At 29.0% G+C, this 25,364-nt stretch overlaps 1 protein-coding gene across 1 annotated transcript in view; it reads right to left on the bottom strand.

Moving 5' to 3' along the window:
* LOC100192292 (tyrosine-protein kinase Fer) overlaps positions 1-25,364 on the bottom strand; it is a 126,467-nt gene that overhangs the window by 13,013 nt on the left and 88,090 nt on the right. The window contains exons 9-11 of the mRNA XM_065806010.1: positions 22,987-23,082; positions 17,859-18,017; positions 4,366-4,551 (exon numbers count right to left, since the gene is read on the bottom strand). Coding sequence (XP_065662082.1) covers positions 4,366-4,551; positions 17,859-18,017; positions 22,987-23,082 — 441 coding nt within the window. The remainder of the gene's footprint in view (positions 1-4,365; positions 4,552-17,858; positions 18,018-22,986; positions 23,083-25,364) is intronic.

Here is a 25,364-nt window from a genome sequence, read left to right as displayed (position 1 = left end):
TTATATTAATGAAATATTATGTTCCTTATATTTCTGATTAAAGGGATTTAACAGTAATAATAATAATAATTTATATAGATAATAATAATCTATATAAAATGTCAGTATTCCATTTAAAACCTAAAGTGTAAAGAAAAAACAGAAACAACAAACAAACAACAATTATTTAAAATATTTTTTGACACACAAAAAAATATTTTTATCTTAAACTATTTAGTTTTTTTAATATCTATTTAATTTTTATTTTTAGAAAGAAAAAAACATTTAAAATAATGAATAACACAAACTTCTTTGCTAACAATAAAGAATATATACTATTTCAAAATATCTTCTACCTCATATTGATTCTTGTTGGTATATTATTGAATTGTATAACAATTACTTTTACAATAACAAGCAGCCAAATATGCTGTTGCACTACAGCAAAGTTGTTTTTATCAAACTATATGGGAAACATACTTGGAATGCTATCTTTAAGTTTAAACGAAATATACAAAGTCAAGAATGGCATTCCTAAAAAAAATTGTCAGCAGGCAGTTGATAGACATTTTCTATTGTACTTGGGTTTCACAGCAAATGTGCTCATGCTCGTTAGCACAACATACAATCGTTACAAAGCAGTTTATCATGGTCAGAGAAAAAGCAAAGTTGAAACAAACAAAAAGCTTTTAACTTGGTATGCATTACCATCCTGGTTAGTGTCTATAGGAATAGCTACTTTATTGGTTCTTAAGTTCCAATGGTTTTTAAACTTTTTTGGAGATGATACAATTTTAAAGATAAAAACAAATTGTCACCCTTATATTATATGTGGGATTATTAGTATCATACCAATGACGGTATGTCTTTTACTAAACTTTAGGCTTAAGAAGTATTTAAACAAAATGGTAAATAACGCAAAAAAATTAAACAAAATGGAATCTATAAAAAACATATCGATAGCAATATCTATGCTAAATCTAACAGCAATTTATCATAGCGTTTATCTTGTAACAAGCTTTCCAATGTTGTTTCTTTTGAACAAATATCAAAAAAATTTAAATGCATACATAACTTTAGATTGGATATGTCGCTTGCTCTTTGATCTTATGTTTACAGTGGAAGCAAAAGTTTTTCTCTTAAAAAACTCAATAGCAAGAAAAAACATTTGTAACTTTTTGAAGCAATTATTTAATAGAAAACATAAATTTCAAAATTCAGTGATGTCAACAAGTGGTTAAGTGACATTAACAATATTATCTTGTTTTAAACTGTTCAATGATTCTTACAATTAACATTTTGGTTTATGATAACTTCTATCATGTTTACTATTTAAAATATATTTAGCCTATGCACAGAAAAACAAGTTTAATTATTTTGACTTTGTGTAGTCTTGAGGAAGTGAATTTAATAATAATAATAATAATAACAATAATAATGATGATAATATTAATAATAACAATAACAACAAAAATAATGATAGAAAAGAATAGAAGCGCTGTAACTCTTAAGTAGAGACATAAAATCATGTAGAATTTTAGTCTATAACAGTTGTTACAGAAGTAACAAAGGTTAAAATTAAAATAATAATAATCAGTCTTATCTTTAGCACTTTCAGGTTTTGGGCTGTCTAATAGAAATCATTTTTTTAATTATACAACTATTTACAATTTCCACTAATAAGACGTGTCTGCAAGTGCTCTAATAGATTGGTTCTATTTATTTGTTTTCTTAATTTTAATAAAATTACTTTGAATTGAATATTCATCAACAACCACTGCAACTGTAAATTTGTATTTTTTTCTTTTAGTTATGTTTTTCTAATTAAGTGGTAAATTGAAGATTTTTGTATTTAACTTTTATATTATTAAACTTTTAATGATAATTTGGTGTTCACTATATGTACCGTAGTACACTATATATTTGCATGTAATCATCATTAATTCCAAAATGAGAAATTTAGGTAATATATAACTTACATAATTAAAGATTTTTGTTTTGTTTTTTTCCTTAATGAGAAATTTAGGTATATATACATATACCTTTTTAGGTATAATATATAACATATATAATTGAAGATTTTTGCATTTAACTTTTATATTATTAAACTTGTAATGATGAATGATGAAAATTAGAAATTTAGGTAATATATTTTGCCATTCACAGACAATTATCTTGCTGCTAGTTGGGACCACAAAAATAATAATTTATTTATATTATATATATATAATTTATTATAATAATTAAACTAAACCAAATTTTCAAAAATTTTTACTCAAACAGTGCTACAAAGCCTAACAACCAAAGTAAAATCCAACCCAAGGAATCCAAAGAGCAGAAGTCGAGTAAGAACAAGTAAAACAGGTATTGGGATAAATGAAAATTTGAAATGCTTTTAAAGCTGTAGGTCATATCTGAACAAAAAAAACCATTCACAGATGAAACTTCTACTCCAGCACCACTCATTTTAGAATCAGAACCGACATAACCTTGTAACAACCTATTATTCATGGCTAAAAATCATAAAAACTTCAAACATTGTTATTTGTCCTCCACCTAAACAAAAAATATTCTATAAAATAGTCCTTTTGATCTATAATCAATCGTGACAGAGTTTATTGTATCAATAACACTGTGTTCATCAAAGGCACAGAAAATTTTTTTTCTGATTTTGAATATTCATTCAAAATCAGGAAACTACAATCCAAATCTTTCATTAAAAATCATAAACCATTATCAATCATTTTCTCCTAAGCAATTCAAATGGTTCTTCACAAATCCAACCTCACACTCAAAAAATATGATAAACTCAACTTTCTACTTGTACAGAAAGATTAACTTAATGTATGCTTTTGTGAGATTTTTAGAGGCTCCACTAAAAAAAATAATTGATAAGTAACTACTCAACGCCTTTCTGCAGCTCCTATACGCTGATGTACAATCTGTGAACAATCTAACATTTATATGTTTAAACTTGTTTAAATATATAAATGTTTGATTGTTCAAATATAAATGTTTGATTGTTTTTTTGCTTTTTTTTAAACATCTTCACTTCCAGCAAGGCTGCAAGCAACCACTATTAGAGTTGGAAGTTACTGGAAGAGAAAAGATCAAGTTTAAAGAGCAAGATAACGATTAACAGAGGATTTAGAAGAATACAAATTATATGAACCAGGGAAACATGATGAAGGGAGTGAATTCCAAAGAACTGACATTCAAGGAAAAAAACTAGACGAATAAGAATTTTTGGAGCATTTAGAAACATCATAGTAAAATAATAAGACTTAACTGATGAGTAATGCTCATTATAGTATTTATAGAAAAGAGAAGCAACATTACGATGATGTGAAAACGGTTGAAGGTATGCTGCAAAAGCAGGTCTAAATATGCTTACAATGCATTTTTGCACCTTGTCTAAAAGAGAAAAGTTATCATTCGAAGATCGGCTCCAGATATGGCAACAGTATTCCATACAAGGACTGAATAGAGATTTATAGAGATAAAGAATACAATCCAGAGTAAGAAAGTGGCGAGCACAATAAAGAGATGCAACATTAGCAGATGGTAACTTTGCAATGGATTCAGTATACGGTTTCCAGGAAAAATCAGACTAAGAGTTAATCCTAAAAGTTGAAGAGTAGTTGACTCATCAAGTATATTATCATTCATAAATATAGGAAGATCTATATTATTGCGATAACAATTAGCTGAAAAAAATTGAATTTCATTTGAGCTAAAGTTTATCAGCATACTTTCAAAATTTTTTATGCAGGATACTAATTGTTAATTGCGATCATTATTATTATTTTAACATGTATTTATTTGACAATATATTCTTTAATTCTTTTTTGATTGTACTATCATATTAATAGATTAAATAATGGCAGTTTTTTTCTTACAGTTAAAAAATTAAATTGCATTTTCTTTCAAAATACTAAATGTTTGAATTTATGTATTAAAATATTTAATGTTTATATATACTTAGTTAATGTTTATAAACATTTTAATATTTTTTACAAATACTTAATTGCTGTTATAGACATTTAACTTTTATAAACATTTATATGAATAGTTATAAATTATTACAAAATCAATTAAATATTTATAAAAAATATTTAAATGTTTATAAACATTGACTAAATGTTTATAAATATTGAATATTTAAATACTTAAATTCAAACATTTAATAATAATAATAAAAAAAAGAAGAGTAAATGCAATTTAATTTTTTATCAGTAAAAAAAAAAAAAAAATTAGTATTATACTAATTTTTTTTTTTTATATACTTATATATTTTTTTTATATGTATTTATAGAAGAATTATTAATTTAATATTGTATTAATATTTATACATGTAAAATTTTAAAGATATAAAAAAATATATACCTTATCATTAGCTTTTAAAATAAAGTGTTTTATTGAGCCTTTCCATAAAACACTCAAAACATTGGTTCCAGAGTTATCTGATTTCTCTCGTACTATGAAATCACCATCATGCTTGAGCAAGCGAGAAATTGTTACTCTGTCAATGTTTCCATGAAACCATGGTGATAAATTCAAAGATTCAATAGGCTAAACAGTAAATTTGTTTATAGATACAACTTTTTAAATTTACATACCTTATTTATTCCAATTGTTTATAGAGAAATAATTTTTCATAAATGTTGTATAAATATATTAGAAATATTACTGTTCTGTAAGTCTTGTTTAGAATGTTTGAAAAAAAAAGTAAAAGCAAAAATGAAAAAAATTAAAATAATTTTGAAATTTAAAGTTAATCATTTGGTTGGAAAATTGTTGCTAAAGTGCTCTTTTTAGCAAATCTAAAACTTTGTTTTGGGAGTATTTGAATCAGAATGAGAATCAGTTTGTTGTGGGGTACCACAAGGATCAGTTTTAGGACCTTTGTTTTTATAATATATATAAATGATTTGTAAGCCTTCCCTAGAAGCACGTGCAATTGATTTTGTTTCCCTTTTTTTTTAAATTTTGTTAGATACATTAGAAATATAAATTATTATAAACATAAGTTAAAAATATGTCTAAGATCATTTTTAAAATGGTTTCCTGAAACTATTAAAAAAATAAAGATTTTTAAATCTTTCAAAACTTAACTATATTAGATTATATTGTACTTAGTGTTGTATATATAAAAATCGATTACTTATTTTCTAAGAAAAATATTCATCTCGTGTATTTTAATGTTCGCTCTGCTTAATTACTGTTTTTATTATGCTAGTTTATTTTAACGCAAACACTTAATGATATGCTGAACAAAAAACAAAAACATGCTACAGCAAATGTTTTTTACAATAACCACAGACTAAATATAAAGGGGAAAACCCAATCTGATTGTGTAAAAATGAACTGAGTTTAAAAAACTCTGTAGTGAGCGAAAATATTTGTCATTGAAACCAGATGTTTTTTTAACGGAAAAAACTATGCAGACTTGTGAGCCTAAAAATAGGCTCTCAGCCGAAAGTATAATGGCAAAACAATAAATGTTTTTGTCAATATCCATTCGATAATTTGTTTTGGAAATAAAAAAAGAATTATATGACATCAAATTCACATTAAGCTAATGCGTTGAGAATTTTTTATTTAATCGAATCAAATATATTCTGAATAAAATTATCACATCAAGGTTATTTACAAATAGTAATATAAAAAAAGTTACATCTAGGATGTTTACAAATAGTAATAAATACTAATACGAAGTAAACACCTGCAAACTCAGTAATAATAAAATGATAATAATAATTATAATACAAGTAAGAGTAAATAAAACAGCGAGTAAATAAAACAATGATTAAAGTAAGTAAACAGTAAGTAAATAAAACAGCGAGTAAATAAAACAATGATTAAAGTAAGTAAACAGTAAATAAAACAGCGAGTAAATAAAACAATGATTAAAGTAAGTAAACAGTAAGTAAATAAAACAGCGATTAAAAGTAATAGTAAAGATTATAAAAAGTATATACTATACTGTAATAATAATAATATAAGTAATTTATAACAAATGTTTAAGCATTTGCAAGCAAGGGAACTTTTTGCAGGTCCCTGCACACTTAACAGCTAACTGGTTTGGTCTTTGGAGCTCGATATTGATGAGGCTGTAGTACATCTTGAAGTATTGGATGAGGCCACCTCTATTATGTCTACTCTCTAGAGACTGAATATTTATAACAGTTAGTCTTTGATGATACTTTAAGGGTCTGAGATAAGACAAAAACTTAGTGGCTCTTTCTTACACTACTTCGAGAGCGTCAATGTCTTGGCAATAATAAGGGTTCCATGTGGAGCATAAGTTGTATAAGTATGCAAAAGCTACTAATATCCCAATAGTGGAAGGTTCTTTTTAATATACTTAGCACCACGCTAGCCTTGGCAACAGCGTGTGCAACTTAACCCCGCCACTTGAGTTGGTCATTGACAATGATGCTGAGGTCGCGCTTAGAGCTGGTCTTGCCAAGGTGGTTGGTCATGGTAAAGATTATGTGCGAAGCTGGTAGGTTGTCAATAAAAGCGGTGTTAAAGGAATTGTTAATTCTATTGTCAAAGAACATAGCTTTACACTTGTCTATGTTAAAACTCATGCTCCAAGTATGGGCCCATTTGAGGAGACAGTCAATATCATTTGGAAAGTTTAATAGTTGGAGGTGTTCTTTATAACTGCTATCAGTTTTGCATTGTCGACAAACAGCTTACAAATATGACGAGTAAGGCCTGGCATGTCCTTAATAAAGATCACAAAGAGGAGTGACCCCAGTACAGAACCTTGCAGAACTCCACTGAGGACCTTCAACCAATCAGAGAAGCACTCACCTTGTGCAACTCTTTGACTATGGCCAGTTAAGAAGGTACTTGTGTACCTGTCCATATGCTTGTAATTTGACAATTAGAAGCCTGTGGCTAACCCCATCGAAAGCTTTAGCAAAATCAAGAAGGATTGTAATAACTTCTAGACAAGATTCAAGCGCTATGGAGATAATATCAAAGGTTTCGATCAAGTTTGTCATGCATGATTTTCGAGGTACAAATCCACGTTGATTGATGTCAAGCAGGTTGTGATCAATTATATGCTTGAGCATACAATCACAAATTAAGCGCTCCATTACCTTGCAAGGAACAGTAGTTTGCTGGGTTTGTCCTGCTACCTTTTTTAAAAATAGGTATTATGTTGGTTTGCTTCCAACAAGTAAGAACAGCACCGGTAGTGAAAGATTTTTTGTATATAAACGGGCTTAGGAGAGGATGTACAGATGGAATCCATCAATGTCTGGTGGTTTGTATTTGTCCAGTTTAGAGAAAAGCAAATGGACAGCAACTTGAGAAAAGATGTTTTCATTTATGCTGAGAATCTCAATCATGCGTGGCTGGAGAATAGGGGGATAACCCAGGAGGTTCTTGCAATATGCAGAGAACAACTGCTTGTTCAGCAAGTTGCACATCTCAGATTCATTAGATATTAGCACCATGTTGTTATTATCGTTGCATTTACTTATCATTCTTTGTTCATGCATGCAGAGAGCTTTATAAACAAGTTTTTTGACTAAAATTTAAATTGTTTAAGGCTTTTGTCAAAGTTAGCTGAATGAAAGTCCTGCATTATTAAATCCAAGTAAACCATGGCATGCATGTGTTTTTTTTGGTGGATTCATAAGGAGAACCAACTTTTACATTGTAAAAGTTGGTTCTCCTTATGGATTCACCAAAAAAAAATATATTGTTGATATATGTTAGATCATTTGCTAACACAAAGCTTGTTGATTTTTGTAGTTGGTTCTAAGATGAACCAAGTAAGTAGGCAGTCTTGAACAGTTTCAAGAAATGCATTTACCTGTAGATTAGTACCAGTATGGAACCCAACTGAACTGTTCCATTAAATTTCAGGTAAGTCTCCAAGGATGGAAAGATCTTAAATTTTAGACTGTCATTGAGCTTTTACTGCTCATTGTTAAGCTTGTTGAAAGTTTCTGCTGTTTTCTGGGTTATTTGGGTTGGAGTCAGGAGGTCAGCTATAATGACTCATTTTGCTTTGGTATGTTGAAGCTTTGTGTTTTTAGTAATGGTTTTAATAATCGGCTCATAGATACATGAGCTGATTTTGATGAAAATGAATTCACAACATCATGTTTAAAGTTTCAATAGTATTCAATATACCAATTTTGCAGAAACCTGTACATTGTAGAACCCCAGTTCTGCAATGCATAATGTGTGGTCAGTTAATCAGTGCTACTCCATGTTCTGCATGGTCATTAATAACTTTTAGGGGACTCTAATATTTTCTGCCTGCTTGTAGTCACCTCTATCCTCCCACAAGTCCGCATCAATCAAAAGATATTGGTCTCGAAGTTTGATCATTTGGAACAGCCTCATTGACTTTGCTGTGACAAAATTTTCCAAGTTCTTGCCCTTGAATGAATCAATAGCAATAGTGATTCACTTGGAGTGATCTTGATCTTGATTTTCTTTGCTTTATAAGTTGATTTAGCAATGTTCCCACTTTGTTTTTCTTCAGAAGATATCATTCTACAAATGTCTACTCAAGTTTGGTTTGGCAGTTTTGATGATCTCTCATCGAGATTCTTGTTTTCTGCTAAAACTTTGCTATTTCTGTGATGGTAGCAGCCAATGATTTTCTTATGGTTTCCATCAGTTTGAGATTGTGAAGCAGGAAGAATCTAAGTGCCATACGCAATGACGACAATATGCTGTGTGTTAATTCAGTTACAGAGTCAACTAAGAGATATAGCTCAGTTTAAGATCTTGTTGCTTTTGATAATAGATGATATTTTCAGTCAAAATTGAATCTGAAAGAAATATAAAATGGCATTATGAAATCATGAATTTTAACAAAAGTTATTTGTCCATCAATATTTGACAGACAAATGTGTGCTGATTTATATTATCTACAATAAATATATTATAGATAATATAAATTGTAACTATAATAATATTATAGATAATATAAATAATCATTAAAATAAGATTTTGCATAGGATTTATATTTTCTGAAATGACACCATATATTTGATAATAATATTTATTTATTATTTAGACTCAAAACACTTAAAATAATATTTAACTCACCAATGGATAAGAATCAAGAAAGGCTCCAGACACATCAATTGTCAACAACTTTACAGAAATTTACTTTCACTCAATTTGGCAATCAAGATAAGCTGTATTAATCAAGATAATTAATTCAGTCCATTGTATTAATCACTTAGACCAATTTCTCAAGCATACTTCTTCAACAATTGTTGTGTGTGCGATGATTGAATAAAATGTCAATTTACTTGGTTGCTAAAAATGTGTTTCAAATTTATCACAATAATTAATCTTATATGCAGATGTAAAAATGAGTACCTTTTAAAAAACTATAAAAAACAAATGAAAAAACTGAAATTATCTTTTCTTTATTCAAAAAAATTCTTTTCATAACAAATTTTTTAACTTAACATAGTTAATAGAACTTCCTGGTCGCTAAGTAACTACAGTTATTACATAATTATAACAATTCCTAACTTCCTGTGAAATATTTTTTCTGTAATTTGAATTTTTTGATGTTTAGGGATTTTTCCTGATAAACCTACAGAAAAAGAAACAGCCTGTTGAAGAAAAAATTAGATGTTTTTATTAATTTATAGTAACAATGTAAATACAGGGCTCAATTCAATTTTTTGTTAAGTCCCAGACAAAATGTCCAATCTAAACTTGTTTGGGTTGGACAGTGTCCCATCAAATTTTTAAAATATAATTTTAATAATTTTACGGAACCGAGTTATGCAATCGAAATCTTTCTCATGTTATTCAGTTTATTTAACCTTAGTCTAGTGAAGTTGTAGTTTCTTTCCTTATTATTTAGAATATTTTATTGCAGATTTTTGTTTTTTAATAAAATAATTTCAATTTGATATTGTATGTTTTTTTAGGTAGATTTATATTTTCACGATGTAACTGACAACAATCATTAATTTTTTTTCTTTACAATTTAACAACAGCTGTTTTGATGTTTTAACAATTAAAATGCAATTGAAAAAATCTTTCTGTAAAAATTTCATTTTTTATAGCTTTTATTTTACGCGAAGGCTTTAAATAAAATCAAAAAATAATTATAATGATCATATAAAACAAATTATGTGTAAATTAAATGTATTTTTTTTTTTTTTTAAGTAGGTATGTATTTTTTATGGTTAATTTAAATGTTTGAAACTATTTTTCCATGTCTTCCTGAAATTAATTTAAAATATTATTTTTTTTAAGTTACCTTAAATTATGAATAAGTTAAATTAAGTCTTCCCATGATTTAATTGCCTCACAAAGTATTTTTAATTAGTAGATCAAGTTTAAAAAAAAGTTTTTTTTTTAAAACTTGATTTACTAATTAAAGCATGAAATGGTTAAAAATGATGATTTTAAAAAGACCACATTGTTAAAAAAAAATTTTTTCTGCAACTTTTTGAAAGAAATTTTTATAAAACTTAAAAATATTATTTCTTTCTTTTTAATAATATAATTTCACTTTTGGATAATTTAAATAAAATTTGTTCATTTGTTAAATAATCAATAGAAGTAGTCTATATTAGTTTTACGTAATTTTAATTAAATGTTAAAACGTTAAAGATTAATTTTTTTGAAATGCAATTAAAAACGTAACATGAAGTAACTTTAACTTCGAGTTTTTTTAGTTTTATTTTAAAGCTATTTTATTTTCTCTTTCGTAAGGAATTGTTTTGCTTACTGTTTAGATTTTTCAATTTTTTTCCTAGTTTAAGTTTAGCTTAACATTTATTTTTCAGCGCATTTCTGAAACATTTAAACCATCAAAACATCAAAATAGTCGTGGTCAAGTTGTAAACAAAAAATTCATTTCTGTGGTCTGCATTGGATCGCACGCCATTCCTGTCCAAGCTTTATTTTGAAGAATTTAACTCCCTTCAGTCAAAATGCCTGATTACTTTATAAATTGATCAGACAATCTGAGGTTTTAGCTAGAAAATGTCAGATGTCCGACCATTAAATTGAGCCCTGTAAATATGAGTCTTGAGTAAAGTTACATTTACTAACGTTACACTTTTCCATTATGCAACAAAATCTCATAACAAAGCTCTATGTGTGTGTGTGTGTGTGTGTGTGTGTGTGTGTGTGTGTGTGAGTGTGTGTGTGTATGTGTGTGTGTGTGTATATATATATATATATATATATATATATATATATATACACACACACACACACACACACACACACACACACACACACACACACACACACACACACACACACACACACACACACACATATACAGGTTGCAAATTGGAAAAGCATAATGCAAGTAAATGCAACTTTACTTAATATACATATATACATCGTTAAAAGTTAAACTACACTTGTTGTGCATTTTAAAGTACTGCATTGTAATTAAATTTAATTTGAAACCAGGTTAAAAATTATTTTAATTCTAAAAAACCCCTTCTTCATCTATTAGGCTGGCGTGGATGTAAACCTGTTACATTGTTTCCTGCCTAGGATGATGAGTGCTTCATCTTCTTGACTCTTTTCATTAAATTTTTCCTTGAGCCACCTTGATATTGGGTACTTTGATAGTGGTGAATGAGGGTACAGCTCTAAAACTCAGTAAAATAGTTCTGAGGCCGGCTGGTAGAAAGGTTTCCAAAACTCTGTGGTAGCTCTCAGAGAGGCTGAGTTCATCAACAGCTGCAAAAAACCAGAGTATCGACAGTGCCATGTTGAGAATGATTGGTGTCCCTTTTGGTGCGCATTGTCAAGGCCACATAAGGAGCCTTATGTTACGACTTACGGTTAATTAACAGGACTGAGAAAATTGCGTAACTCATTGCTTGGGAGAGACTGTGCTCAATCTATGAATTAGTCAAGTTTTCTTTAAACTTAAATTATGCCAAAAGTAAACCAAAATATTAAAAATACAAAAACCATCCCACCTGTTTTAATATATCTTTTACTAATATTCGTAGATTGTGAAACAATCTTCAATCAGTTGAATCTTACCTCCTGCAAAATTCACCAAACTTGCTTGCTCATAGTGAGACTAATTTAAATTCTGCTATTCCTTCTTCTGATCTCAATGTTGATGGGTACTATCCTTTGATTCACATGGATTCTAATAGTCATATGTTTGGCTTAGGGGTATACAAATGCGTCAATTCACTTATTTAGCATGAAACAAGGTTTGAATCCTTTGACCATTTTTTTAGGTACTTTTGCTCTTTGTTCTTTATTGTTCTCCTCCTTCCCAAGACTGCACTCTTTTAGATATAATTTCTGATCAAACTGATCATGCTCTCTCTTTACCCTTCTGCCAATATTTTTGTTATTGGTTACTTTAATGCTCATCACACTGAATAGCTAGGCTCTAACACCACTGACCCTGCTGGCACTAAAGCCTATAACTTCTCCATTTCTCAACCTCTTACACAGATAACTTTGTGACTCATTTTCCTGACAACCCTAATCATTTATCTTAACTCCTTGATTTAATTCTTATCTCTGACCCTAGCTTGTGTTCAGTTTCTCCTTTTTCTCCCTTAGGTGGTTCAAGCCATGCAATGATCTCGTTAAATCTTTCATCTCAAACTTCCTTTTTGAACTCACCCTATCATCACACTACTTATTCCTATTCTAAAGCTGACTGGGATTCTTTTTATGATTTTCTTTGTGACAGTCCTTGGGCTGATGTCTTTTCCCTCTCAGCTGAAAAATGCGCCTCCTATATAAACTCCTGAATTCAGGCAGGAATGGAAGCTTTTATTTCTTTTCATCAGTTCTAAGTCAAGCCTCATTATACTCCATGGTTTTACCCTCTGGTGCAGTGCTATATCTAAATGTAATCATTTTAAAAATCTTTTTCAAAAGAACAACTCTCTTGAGAACAAACGACTATTTATTACTGCGAGAAATCAATATAAAAAGGTGCTGTCAGATGCCAAGCTCCATTATTCTGAGTTCACTAGATCTCGTATCTTATCTCAGATGTTAGGCTCTAGAGACTTTTGGAAAATCTTCAAAAGCGTCGTTAACAAAGGTAGGTCTAACATTCGATCTCTTATTCATGGGACTGATCTTTTTTTTTTTAACATCTTCGCTTCCAACAAAGCAGCAAGCAACCACTAATTAGAGTTGGAAATTACTGGAAGAGAAAAGATGAAGATTGAAAAGCAAGATAACGATTGACAGACGACTTAAAAGATTGCAAATTATATAAGAAAATCAAGAAGAAGGAAACAAATTCCAAAGAACTGATGTTCGAGGAAAAAAACTAGACAAATAAGAGTTTTTGAAGCATTTAGGAACAGTCACAGAAAAAAGATGAGACTTAATTGAATGACGAGTAACACTAGAATGAATTTTAGTAGATGGCACAAGAGACGCTAGCTCTTTAGAGCAGTGTCCATTATAGTATTTGTAGAAAAGAGAAAGAGAAATAACATTACGACAATGTGATAATGGTTGGAGGTTGGCTGCAAGATCAGGTCCAACTATGTTTACAACGCATTTTTGCACCTTGTCTAAAAGAGAAAGGGCATCATTAGAAGATCCGCCCCAGATATGACAACAGTATTCCATACAAGGACGGATTTGAGATTTATAGAGATAAACAATAGAATCCGAAGTAAGAAAGTGACGAGCTCGATAAAGAGATGCAACCTTAGCAGATGCTAATTTTGCAACTGATTTGATATATGGTTTCTAAGAAAGATCGGAAGTAAGAGTTTATCCTAGAAGATGAAGGGAAGATGACTCATTGAGTACATTACCATTCATAAATATAGGAAGATCTAAATTATTGCAATAACGATTGGCTGAATTGAGTTTTATCTAAATTAAAGTTTACCAGCCACTGTGAGCCCCCATGCTGTAGCAGAAGTGAGATCCTTTTCAAGCTCAACGCTCCCTCCAAGCAATCAGAGAATGTCAGCTTTTTATCATGACAAGAATAAATGGTAGTATCATCAGCGAACAATGCCACCTTAGATGTAAGAATATCTGGAAAATTGTTAATGTAAATTATAAAGAGTAAAGGGTCAAGAATAGAACCTTAAGGAACCCCTGAAGTTACAGGATATAAAGAAGAGTGCTGTCTATCGAGGACAACTTTTATACTACGATTGGAAAGGAAGGATTTGATAAACTTAAAGATGTTACCAGATACACCATAAGAAGAAAGCCTATGGAGAAGACCAGCAAGCCTAACTTTATCAAAAGCTTTAGAAATGTCAAGAGCAATAGCCTTAACCTCTCCACCTTTATCTAATGCATAATAAAACCTACCAGTTATTACTGTTAGCAAATCAGCTGTAGAACAAGAAGACTGAAATCCATATTCGATGATCAGAAAGTTATTAGATTCGAGATGAGAGATTAAGTGTTTGTTATTAAAGATTCAAAAACGTTGCTTATGATAGGAAGAAGACTATTAGGACGGTAGTTAGACCTATTAGGCAGAACTATTTTCAAAGAACTTCTCTTCAAATTAGATTCTTGATTCTTATGGCCATTCTCTTCCTTTTATTCCAATTAAACAGGTTAACCCATTGTTAGACATTTAAATCACTTCAGCTTCTGTTGCTAAATTTATCTTGACCCACCATCATTATAATGTTGCACCTCTTTCTCTTTTCTACAAATACTATCAAGGTTGATGCTCATGGAACTATCATCTCTAGTTCCATCGAATAAAACTCATCTTGCTTGACTCATCATTTAGCAAAGTCCCATTCTTTTACTGTATCTGTCCCTGCATGCTCCAAAAACTTTTATTTGTCTAGTTTTTTCCCTCGCACTTCAACCCTTTGGAACACTCTCCCATCTTTATGTTTTCCTAACTCATACAACCTTCAACTTTTTAAGTCTTCAGTCAACCGTTTCCTTGCTATATAACTCTTTTTTTTTTCTTTCTAGTAACTCCCAACTTAAAAGTGGTTGCTTGCAGCCTTGTTGGGAGTGAATCAGAACTAAAAAAAATAAAAAAAAGCTTTAGATTAAACAATATTGTTATAAAACAAATTATCAATAAAATTTGAATATGTTGTTTGAAAAAAAAAAAAAAAAATTTCTTATTTGAAAAAACTTATATTTCCTATTTATTTTTTAAAATATTCAACATTATTGTCTCTTAATTTAGTTTTTTTTTTTTTTTTAAATAATCTGACAAATTTCTATGGGGCAATTTCTTAATAGTAAAAAAAAACTATTAACAATTTTTTTTTAACATTTTAGCTTTAACAAAATCTTCGTCTACTCATAAACTAGTTAATTTAGTTTCTAATCGACGTCCATTTTATGATACAACTAAATAATTAATGAAATAAACTTTAGTCAAAAACCAATTTCTGAACTAAAAAAAAATTTTCTTTTCATAAATTTTTTATATAAAATGTACAAAAATTTTTTGAAAATAACTTTGCCTATAAGCTTGAATATGGTTTATCCGACAATGCATTTATATACAGTTGTAAGCATAAAGTACTTTTGTATAATAGCACTTTCGTAACAGGATAAAAAAAATTATTGATTTGAAACTATAAATAAATAAAGATCAGTTAAACATAAAACTATTATTAAAAAAAAACTTAAATTGAATTTGATAAAAAAAAATTTTCTTTTCTTAAATATAGTTTGGACATTTTAAAAGTAAAAATAAAATTGTAAAACGTTTTAAATTTTAAATTTTTTTGAAAATTCAAATTAAATTTAATGAAACAAATTCATTAATATTTAATAATAAATTTAATTTGTAGTAGAAAAAAATTTATTTAACTATCTATTTTTCTACAAAAAATAATAATTTACAATAGCGATGAAAATGTTTTTTACAAAAATTAATAAGTGCTTAATTTTTTCTGCATTAACTAATTAAAAAAACTGTTAAATTAAAAAAAGTTTTAGCGTAACATAAATGGCTTAAGGCGTAAGTAAAATCACCATTTCATGTGTTATATTATAAATATATATATATTATAAATATATATATATTATAAATATATATATATTATAAATATATATATATTTATAATATATATATATTTATAATATATTTATTATAAATATATATATATTATAAATATATATATATATATATTATAAATATATATATATTATAAATATATATATATTATATATATATATATATATATATATATATATATATATATATATATATATATATATATATATATATATATATATATATGTATATATGTATATATTATAAATATACACTTGTTTTAAAGCTTTAAGCGTAGAGCGATTATGTACGCCTTAAGCGATTATTACAGTGAGCGATTTTCGGTTAAGTGACTTTTTATCATTTTTTAACTTTTTAATTATACTATAAGCGGTAAGATAAAAGAAGCAATTAATTTAAAAAAAAGTCACATTTACTTTTGAATGACATTCATGTAAAAATATTTCTTACAAAAGTTTGAATGACAATTATGTTTGATATAAGCTTTGATATAAGATATAAACTACTTAATATAAGATATAAATTATTCAAATAATCAATTTAAATATTAAATTTTTTCATTAGTAAATTAAAAAAATTAATAAAAGTTTAACTTTAATTGGCTTTTATTTTATTGTAATGATTGATTTTTTAAGCTTGAAGAAAGGTCATGAAAACATAATTTAATTCGGATAAAAATTATATGTTAGTTTAAAACTAATTTAACAAAAATATATAATTTTAATCTGATAAAAAAAATACAATAGTTTAATTTAGATTTAAAAAATATAAAATTTAATTTTGATTTAAAAAATATATTTAAGTTTATTAAATTAAGATTAATGCTTAGGTTTAACTTTACTGTCAAATCTATTTAAAAATATTACTAAATATTGTTCAATTTTAAAATTTTATTTGTTCTTAAAAAAAAAATTAGCTTATTTTAATTGCAATTGTTTTTTTGGTTTCCCTTCCTAAAACATTTTTTTTTACTCAAAATTAAATTTTATATAAACCACTGTATCAAAAGTTTGCACAAAACGTAAGTTAAACTCTTTTTTATAACGCAAGTTAAATTGCAGCGCTTATTTTTTAATAAACAATATACTCAGCGATGTAATTGTAATAATAAAACAATAAACTACTAAACTTTATATGAATAAAGTAAATAAATTAACGTAGTTTTTTATTTGTTACTCGCTATTTTTTTTTTAAATAAAAAAATCATATGTAGTTGCAAAGCCGCAATTAGAAATTTAAGGAATAGTCATTTTAAAAACTCAAAAATTTAACATATTTTAATTTATTTATGCAAATGTCAAGAAAGAAAGAAATTTTTTAATATCAAACATTTTTAAAAATGCAATATTAAATTTAATTATTTTATATTAAAAAAAAAAGAAAAAAAAAAGAAACTAAACATTCCTTTATAGTAATAATAAAAAAGTTGTTTAATAACATTTAACTCATTTTGCTGTATTTAATATTATTGCAGTAATTTAAAAAAGTAAGTAATTTTAAATGTCTTTAAAAATAAAAAAATAAAGAGAATTTTATGATGTCAAATATCACGTTAAACTATTGCATTAAGCATTTTTTTTTAAAACAAGGCCTATATATATGTGCATACATACATACATACATACATACATACATACATACATACATACATACATACATACATACATACATACATACATACATACATACATGCATACACACTAACTCAATCATTAGTTAATAGCATGCAACTCAATCATGAGCTGAGTTTTTTGTCACTGTTTAACTAATAAAAAAAATCTTTAAACTTTGACCATACTTGATAAATATTTTTTAAAACCATTTATAAAAAAAAAATAATTCATTTTTCATTGAAAGAACAAAATCTTACTTGATCATATGATATCTGTGATTCACTTGAATCACTTAAGTCATTAGAAATTTGATTATTATTTTCAACATTATTTACGTCATTAATTTCATTTTTGGATCGTAATCTCCCCAAAAGATTTGGAAATGTTTTTCTCCTTTTTTTTTCATCATTATCATTCTGAAAACAAATGCCCAAAAAAGTGAATTAAAATGGAAAAAAATAAGAATAATAAAATTAAGAACAAAAATCAAAAATAAAATACAAAATAAAATCAAAAACCAAATCTAAACTAAATTTAAAACATAGATGTTTTAAGTTAATAGGAGACATCAATTGGTTCAATAAAATAAAATTTAATGTTCTCATAGCATTGTTGTTTTTTTTATATAATAATTCTATTAACTTTACTAAATTGTAAATGAGAATGAAAAACTGATAATTTAAGAGCACTAAGCTAACATATGTTTTCTCATTCAATTTACTTGTCAACCACTTTTTCTCTCTCAAAATCTTAACTGTTAACTCTCAACTTAGTGGCTGCTTTGTTGACAGTAAATTTGTTTAAAAAAAAAATACACAATAATGAACATAGTATCTGACATAAATAGAAATTTATTTTTCTTTTGTGCAAGTAAGATAATGGCTTTTTTATATAATCCAAATAAGTAAATACAAAATGTGGTACTTTTTACAGTTTAGGTATGTATGTTCGAAAAAGCTAAACTTTGCATTTGGAATTTTTATTTTAGTGGCATTCACTATTTGACTTGCTTCGCCCAAAATTTTAGAGCACTTTTTACATACGACTCGGTTTGCTGCAATTGCTGTTGCCAGAGTCATTATTGTTATATTTGGTGCTAGTTGTAAAGTTAAGCTTACATTGTTTTTTAGCTTGCTTTGCTTTATTTGTCTCTCGAATATTTCAGGTTTAAAACAATCCCTGTGAAATTTTAGCATATATTAAATTTATAAAACCTATAATTAGATTCATTGGTCAGTTTAGACTTAGTTAATAAATACCCAAGTTACCAAGTTAAAAATTAGTATATTTCATTCAATCCCATAGTCTAAAGTTTCCACTTTTAACTAACTTTTTAATGGAAATTTGAAAATTTGAATTTCAAAAAAAAGATTCTAAATGAGCTTCACTTATACAAGCATCCATAACCCATTATTCCTTCAAAAAGTTTATTTCAACATTATTTCTGATTTCAAAAAACATATTTTATGCATCATTCCCAATTTTACTACAAAAGCTACATAAATTATTTGCAAATATATAGTTGTTTCTAACGTATATTCTGGTAATGCAATTTCAACAACAAATATTATTAGAGATAACTATCAATATTATTAGAGATAATTACTTATAAATACAAAATATGCTGGCAACAAAATAAAAAATTTTGTTTGTGTTGTATGCGATACAACCAATCAGAAAACAATTATATACATTAAAACCATGTGTAACTTTAAAATCATGTGTAATCTTAAAGTATGGCTACGACACTTGTAATTATACAGCTTTTAATGGAAGACAGCAAGACTGAAAAAATGATTGCTGCACATTTTTGATTGCACATAATCGCTGCACATTCGAAGATGTCTAAGACAAATGACCATGATATCATTCAGGAAATCAAGTCAACAGATGGCATTTCAAGGAAAACCCAAAACTGTTTCCCCCTCCCCCCAATTAAGGGGTATAGGTAGCCTACCCTCGGCACTGGGTTTTAGCCATTGTTTTCAATATTACTGATCTCGCGTAAGACTCGTTTTTTACTTACCAAAGAGGGGTGCCTGAAAAAAACGTCCGCCTTAAGTATAGTTTATTTTTATTTGATTCGTTATTAAAACAAAAAAATTTTCGGTAGAATTTCTGCAGAAATCGAACTTGGGTCTCCGCCGACCGTTCCCTCCGCGATATTCTCTCGACTCAACACACACATCATTCTGGGATAACTTAAATTTATTAAAATTTAAATTTGCATATATATTTAAAGAAGTTTCATGAATGCGCAAACATAGGGCTTTGGGGTCGTATAAAGTATCTAAGGTACCCTCCACCATTTTTTTTTTTAAATAAACTTTTTTATTGAGAAAAAAAAAATAAAGGAGGGATGGGGAAAGGGGGTAATTGAGGGAGGGGGGGTATTTGAGAAACGTACGTACTTTTAAGGGGGTGGGTGGTGGGTGGTGGTGGGGGGTGGGGACATAAAAGTACGCATGGCAACTAGGGGTAAGGAGGGGGGGGGGTGCAAATTTCAAAATTTTTGGTGTCGTTCTTTAAGGACAGCCCCTAACCATTGGTAAAATTTTGTGATTCTCTCAAATTTTGCAAATTTGTTTTTTTATTTTAGATAGATTTTCTATTCAAAATTATTTCTATTCAAAATATATTGTTATATATATATATATATATATATATATATATATATATATATATATATATATATATATATATATATATATATATATATATATAACAATATATTTTGAATAGAAATTAATATGGCAACCACTAGATCTTCTGCTGTGGTGTGGCTTGTTGGTAAACCTTCACAAACTCTGTCAACAGCCAGACTTCCTTCAAGAGGGGATGATCTTCGGAGGTTGCTCTTCCATCATATAGAAGAGAAACAAGAAATGAAAAAAAGTATTCAGGCAACAATTGAAGCAGTTCTTGTTATATAGGAGAGAGGAAGAATTCCAACTCAAAGAATTGACAATGCAGAAAGAAAGTTATAAAAACTTTATGACGAATATCTGTTGCTAAAAAACACCGACAATCAAAATTGGACAGCTGTCAAATGAAAAAAGAACTTTTCCATGCTAACTTTGAAGAACTTTTTGATATATCAACCAAAAATGCATCAGAAGTTAAGAAAAACAATGAAGATAAAGCATTTTTACATCAGCAGCAAGAAGATCCGCTAAGTTGTAGCATGGCAGGAATTGATCGGAATTTAACAGCTAGGGAAGCACGGAAATGAGTCAGAGAAACTAAAATGAAATTGAGGCGTCAAAGCAGTAAAGCAAAACTGATGGAAAAAACAGAACTCATTTCTTCTTTATCAGCAGTTGACATTGTGAGTGAAAGTAGCTCAAGTTCCTTGGATGATGATGAATATCAGATTCCTTCCGCTTCCAGCACGCTGAGCACAAGTGGTTCAACGAAAAAGAAGATGAAAGCTCTAACAAATGTTGTATCATCTCTTGATCGTGTTAATATTTCTGATCGCCGTGCACTCTTTGTGGTTGGAACAGTTGCTCAGGCTCTTGGTCACTTTCTAAAAGATTCATCATTGTCGTACAGTACAATCCACAGAGAAAGGCGATCTACACAGCTGACAAGATTGATTTCTCTCCTGATAATCCACTTTTCTGCATTGGGATGGAAAGCTCTTACCTGATATCACTAGTGGTCAAAAAAAAGTGGTTAGAATTGCCATCCTTGTGACTGGTGGTGGAGTGGAAAAATTGCTGGGTGTTCCAAGGATTGATCAAGGTACAGGTGAGCAACAGGCTGATGCTTGCATGAAGGCTCTTAAAGATTGGAAAATGGAAGAATTTGTTCAGGGACTGGTTTTTGACACTACTTAATCCAACACTGGGTTTAACATTGGTGCCTGCACAATAATAGAGCAGAATCTTGACTGTAATCTTATATGGATAGCATGCAGACACCATGTTTTTGAAGTCATGCTTTTCACCATTTTCATGACTGCATTTGGAAGCAGTGGAGGACCTGAAGTTGGAATTTTTAACCGTTTTCAGAAGCAATGGCCAGCAGTCAACAAGGAGGTGTTCACTATAGGGAATGAAGAATTGTATAACTGTGATTTTTTTCTCAAACTCCGTGAAGAAATGGTAGTGTATTATGGTGAAGTTTAATTGCTTCAATTGGTTAACAACCCAGGGATGATTACTAAGAACTCTTGATTTTGTGCCTTATTTTTCTTGGAGAATCAATGCAACATCGGAGTTGAATGTAAAGTTTTGGGCACCAGGTGCAACACACAATGCACGTTGGGTGGCAAAAGCTATATATTGTATGAAGATATATTTGTTTCAGGATCAATTTGTTATTACTGCAAAGGATAAGAATGGAATAACAGACATAAGTCTTTTTGTGGCATTTATATACGGACAGTTTTAGAATGAAGCTCCGTTAGCTGAACGAGCACCATTCAATGATGTCAAGCTTCTACAACAAATTCAAGAATATCCAAATTGTACAATTGCAATTAATGCAGCAAAAAATTTTCATCGCCATCTGTGGTATTTTTCTGAACATCTAAATAGGATTGGCTTTCTTTGATTCCGGTGTCAATAATAACACCAAGAGAGACATGGCAAACAACCTGAAACAACAGCCAAAACAGATATCTCTCAAAAGACTTGATGCTGCCACATTCAATTGTCACAGTACATTGTCTTCCTTCGATACACAACGCACCACAGAACTTTTCAATTTAATTTTGAAGAATGGTGAAGAAAAAGCTGAATCATTTTTAATGAAAGAATCTTCAGAGTGGGAAATGGATTCAACATATCTTGAAATGAAGCACAAGGTTTGCCAAATGAAGGTCATCAATGATTGCACAGAATGAGGCATAGCACTTATAACATCCTTCAACAAAAGCGTTACGAAAGATGAAAACCAAAAGCAGTTTCTTCTTCGATTGGTTGATCTTCACCGGAAGGAATTTCCAGTTACATCAAAGTCTACCCTGATGAAGATGACTGTTGAATGATGAAAACGATTGATCTATTATTGCCTAGTGTAATTACATAGTAGTACAATACTATATTATTGTTTGTTTAACATTAAACATCCACAATCCACCAAATTATAATAAGTAATTGATAATAATTAAAAAAATAAACTTTTTTTTTACTTTTTTAACCTCATTCCAAAATGTGACAAAACATGGCAACCCCTAAATATTATCCAATTTGATTCAAATTTTGGAAAATAATTACTATTGTCATATTGAACAAGGGCAAGCTTGAGGACAACTAAAGTTTTGAACCTAAAAAATTTTGCATCACCCTAAAATATATATATATATATATATATATATATATATATATATATATATATATATATATATATATATATATATATAAACACTAACTATACCTCATTGTTTGATGATGGAGATAAAAGAGCAGAGTAGCAAGGAGGTCCATTTTCACCAACAAGTTGAATTGCTTCAGTTATAATGTTTAACTGCACCTTAATAGAAAATTGAACAAAAAAATAAAGAAGTCAGTTTATTTGAAGCAGTATAGAAAAATGTTATGAAATATGTTAAGTGCCAAGACAAGTTGCATCAATATCTTAAAAAAATCTTAGACAAAAAGCTTAGAGATAATTAAATTTGCTAAAACAAATTATTTATAGAATTAATAATAAAAAAGTTTATCATTTTTAAAACCCTTTTTTTTCTACAACAGAAATTTTTAACTTGAAGATATTTTCTTTTAAAAAAATCTGGTTTTACCGATAAGTTGGTATCAATAATAAAAAGCATTGTTGAAAAAGTGAAACCTTTTGTAAAGTGAAATTCAATTTTAAAATAATATTATTGTTAATATATTTTTTGTCAATAACAATATATATCAGAGTCCTCAAGACCATCTAATAATCAGATAGATGATTTTTTTTTTTTACATCTTTGCTTCCAACAAGGCTGAAAGCAACCACTATTAGGGATGGAAGTTATTGGAAGAGAAGTTTATAGAGCAAGATAACGATTGACAGATGACTTAAAATATTACAAATTATATGAATCAGGAAAGCAAGAAGAAGGAAGCAAATTCCAAAGAGCTGATGTTCGAGGGAAAAAACTAGATAAATAAGAGTTTTTAGAGCACTTAGGAACAGCCACAGAAAAAAGATGAGACTTAATTGAATTACAAGTAACATGAGAACGAACTTTAGTAGATGGTACAAGAGATGCTAGCTTTTTAGAACAGTGATCATTAAAATATTGGTAAAAAAGAGAAAAAGAAACAACATTATAACAATGTGATAATGGTTGGAGGTTGGCTGCAAGAGCAGGTTCAACTATGTTTACAATGTGTTTTTGCACCTTATCTAAAAGAGAAAGGGCATCATTAGAAGATCAGCCCCAGATATGGCAACAGTATTCCATACAAGGACGGATTTGAGATTTATAGAGATAAACAATAGAATCTGGAGTAAGAAAGTGTCAAGCTCGATAAAGAGATGAAGCCTTAGCAGATGCTAATTTTGCAACAGATTTGATATATGGTTTCCAAGAAAGATTGGAAGTAAGAGTTAATCCTAGAAGATAAACGGTAGAAGACTATAACAGGTATGTTGTCTGGACCACAAGCTGTAGAAGAGTCTAAGCAGGAAATCACTTTAGATACATAAGCTGGAGTGACATGAATGTCAAGCATGGGATCAACCTGTTTGTCGGTCATATCAGGTAGAACGCAACTGATGGAATCAAGTGATGATATTGATGAAAAGTTCTTAGCAAACAATTTAGTCTTTAGGTGAGGTGACAAAATGAACCATACAAGAGTGGTGGAATAACAGATTTGCCCTTATTATTAATACTATTAAAGATTCTCCAGAAGTCACAAGAGCCTAACTTTTGAGATGAAATATGAAATTTCATGACCTAAGAATAACAAGCTTTGGCTCATGATGCCAAAAGCTTTTATTCTTAACCATTGTAAAAAGGTAACGCTATTTTGGCATTACCTTTTTACAATGGTTTCTAGCAATAGTAAATAGATATCTGTTTTCTGGAGAATTGTTTTGCTGATATATATGGAAGTAATAGTTTCGATTGGAAATTGCAGCAGCACAATGGAGGTAAACCATGGAGAAGAGTGAGGCTTGACTTGAAATCGTCGAGAGGGAATAAAAGATTCCATGCCAGCCTGGATCCAAGAAGTTATGTAACAAGCACATTTGTCAGCAAGAAGATGAAAGATTTCTACCCAAGGGGCATCACAAAGAAAATTACGGAATGAATCCAATTCAGCTTTAAGGTAGTTGTAAGAAGTACGATGATAGGGGGATTCTGATGATGAAGAAGAATGAGATAATAGTTTTAGAGAGATCAAACCATAATCAGAAGCACCTAAGGGTGAATGTGGAAAAAATTAGCACTGACTAGAATCAGAAACAACATAAGTCAAATAGAGAAGGCAAATGATTTGGATTGTCTGGAAAGCAAGTTGGAAAGTTAATTATTTGAATTAAAGATTGAGAAAGGCAAAAGTTGTGGGCCTTAACACCAGCAAAGTCACTGACACTAGAGCCAAGGCATTCAGTGTGATAAGCATTAAAATCAGCAACAACAAGGATATTGGCTGATGGATAAAGAGAAAGGGCTAGGTCAATTTTATCAGAAATAACATCAAAAAGAGTGCAGTCTTAAGATGAAGGAGTGCAATATAAAACAAAGAAAAAGGCAATAAAGTGATGCTAAATGAAAACACATAAAAGAATAGCCTGTGGATTCAAACTTGGAT

The sequence above is a fragment of the Hydra vulgaris genome, chromosome 09, assembly GCF_038396675.1.
Source record: "Hydra vulgaris chromosome 09, alternate assembly HydraT2T_AEP".
In the NCBI taxonomy this organism is placed as follows: Eukaryota; Metazoa; Cnidaria; class Hydrozoa; order Anthoathecata; family Hydridae; genus Hydra; species Hydra vulgaris.
This window is presented reverse-complemented; position numbering and strand designations above follow the sequence as displayed.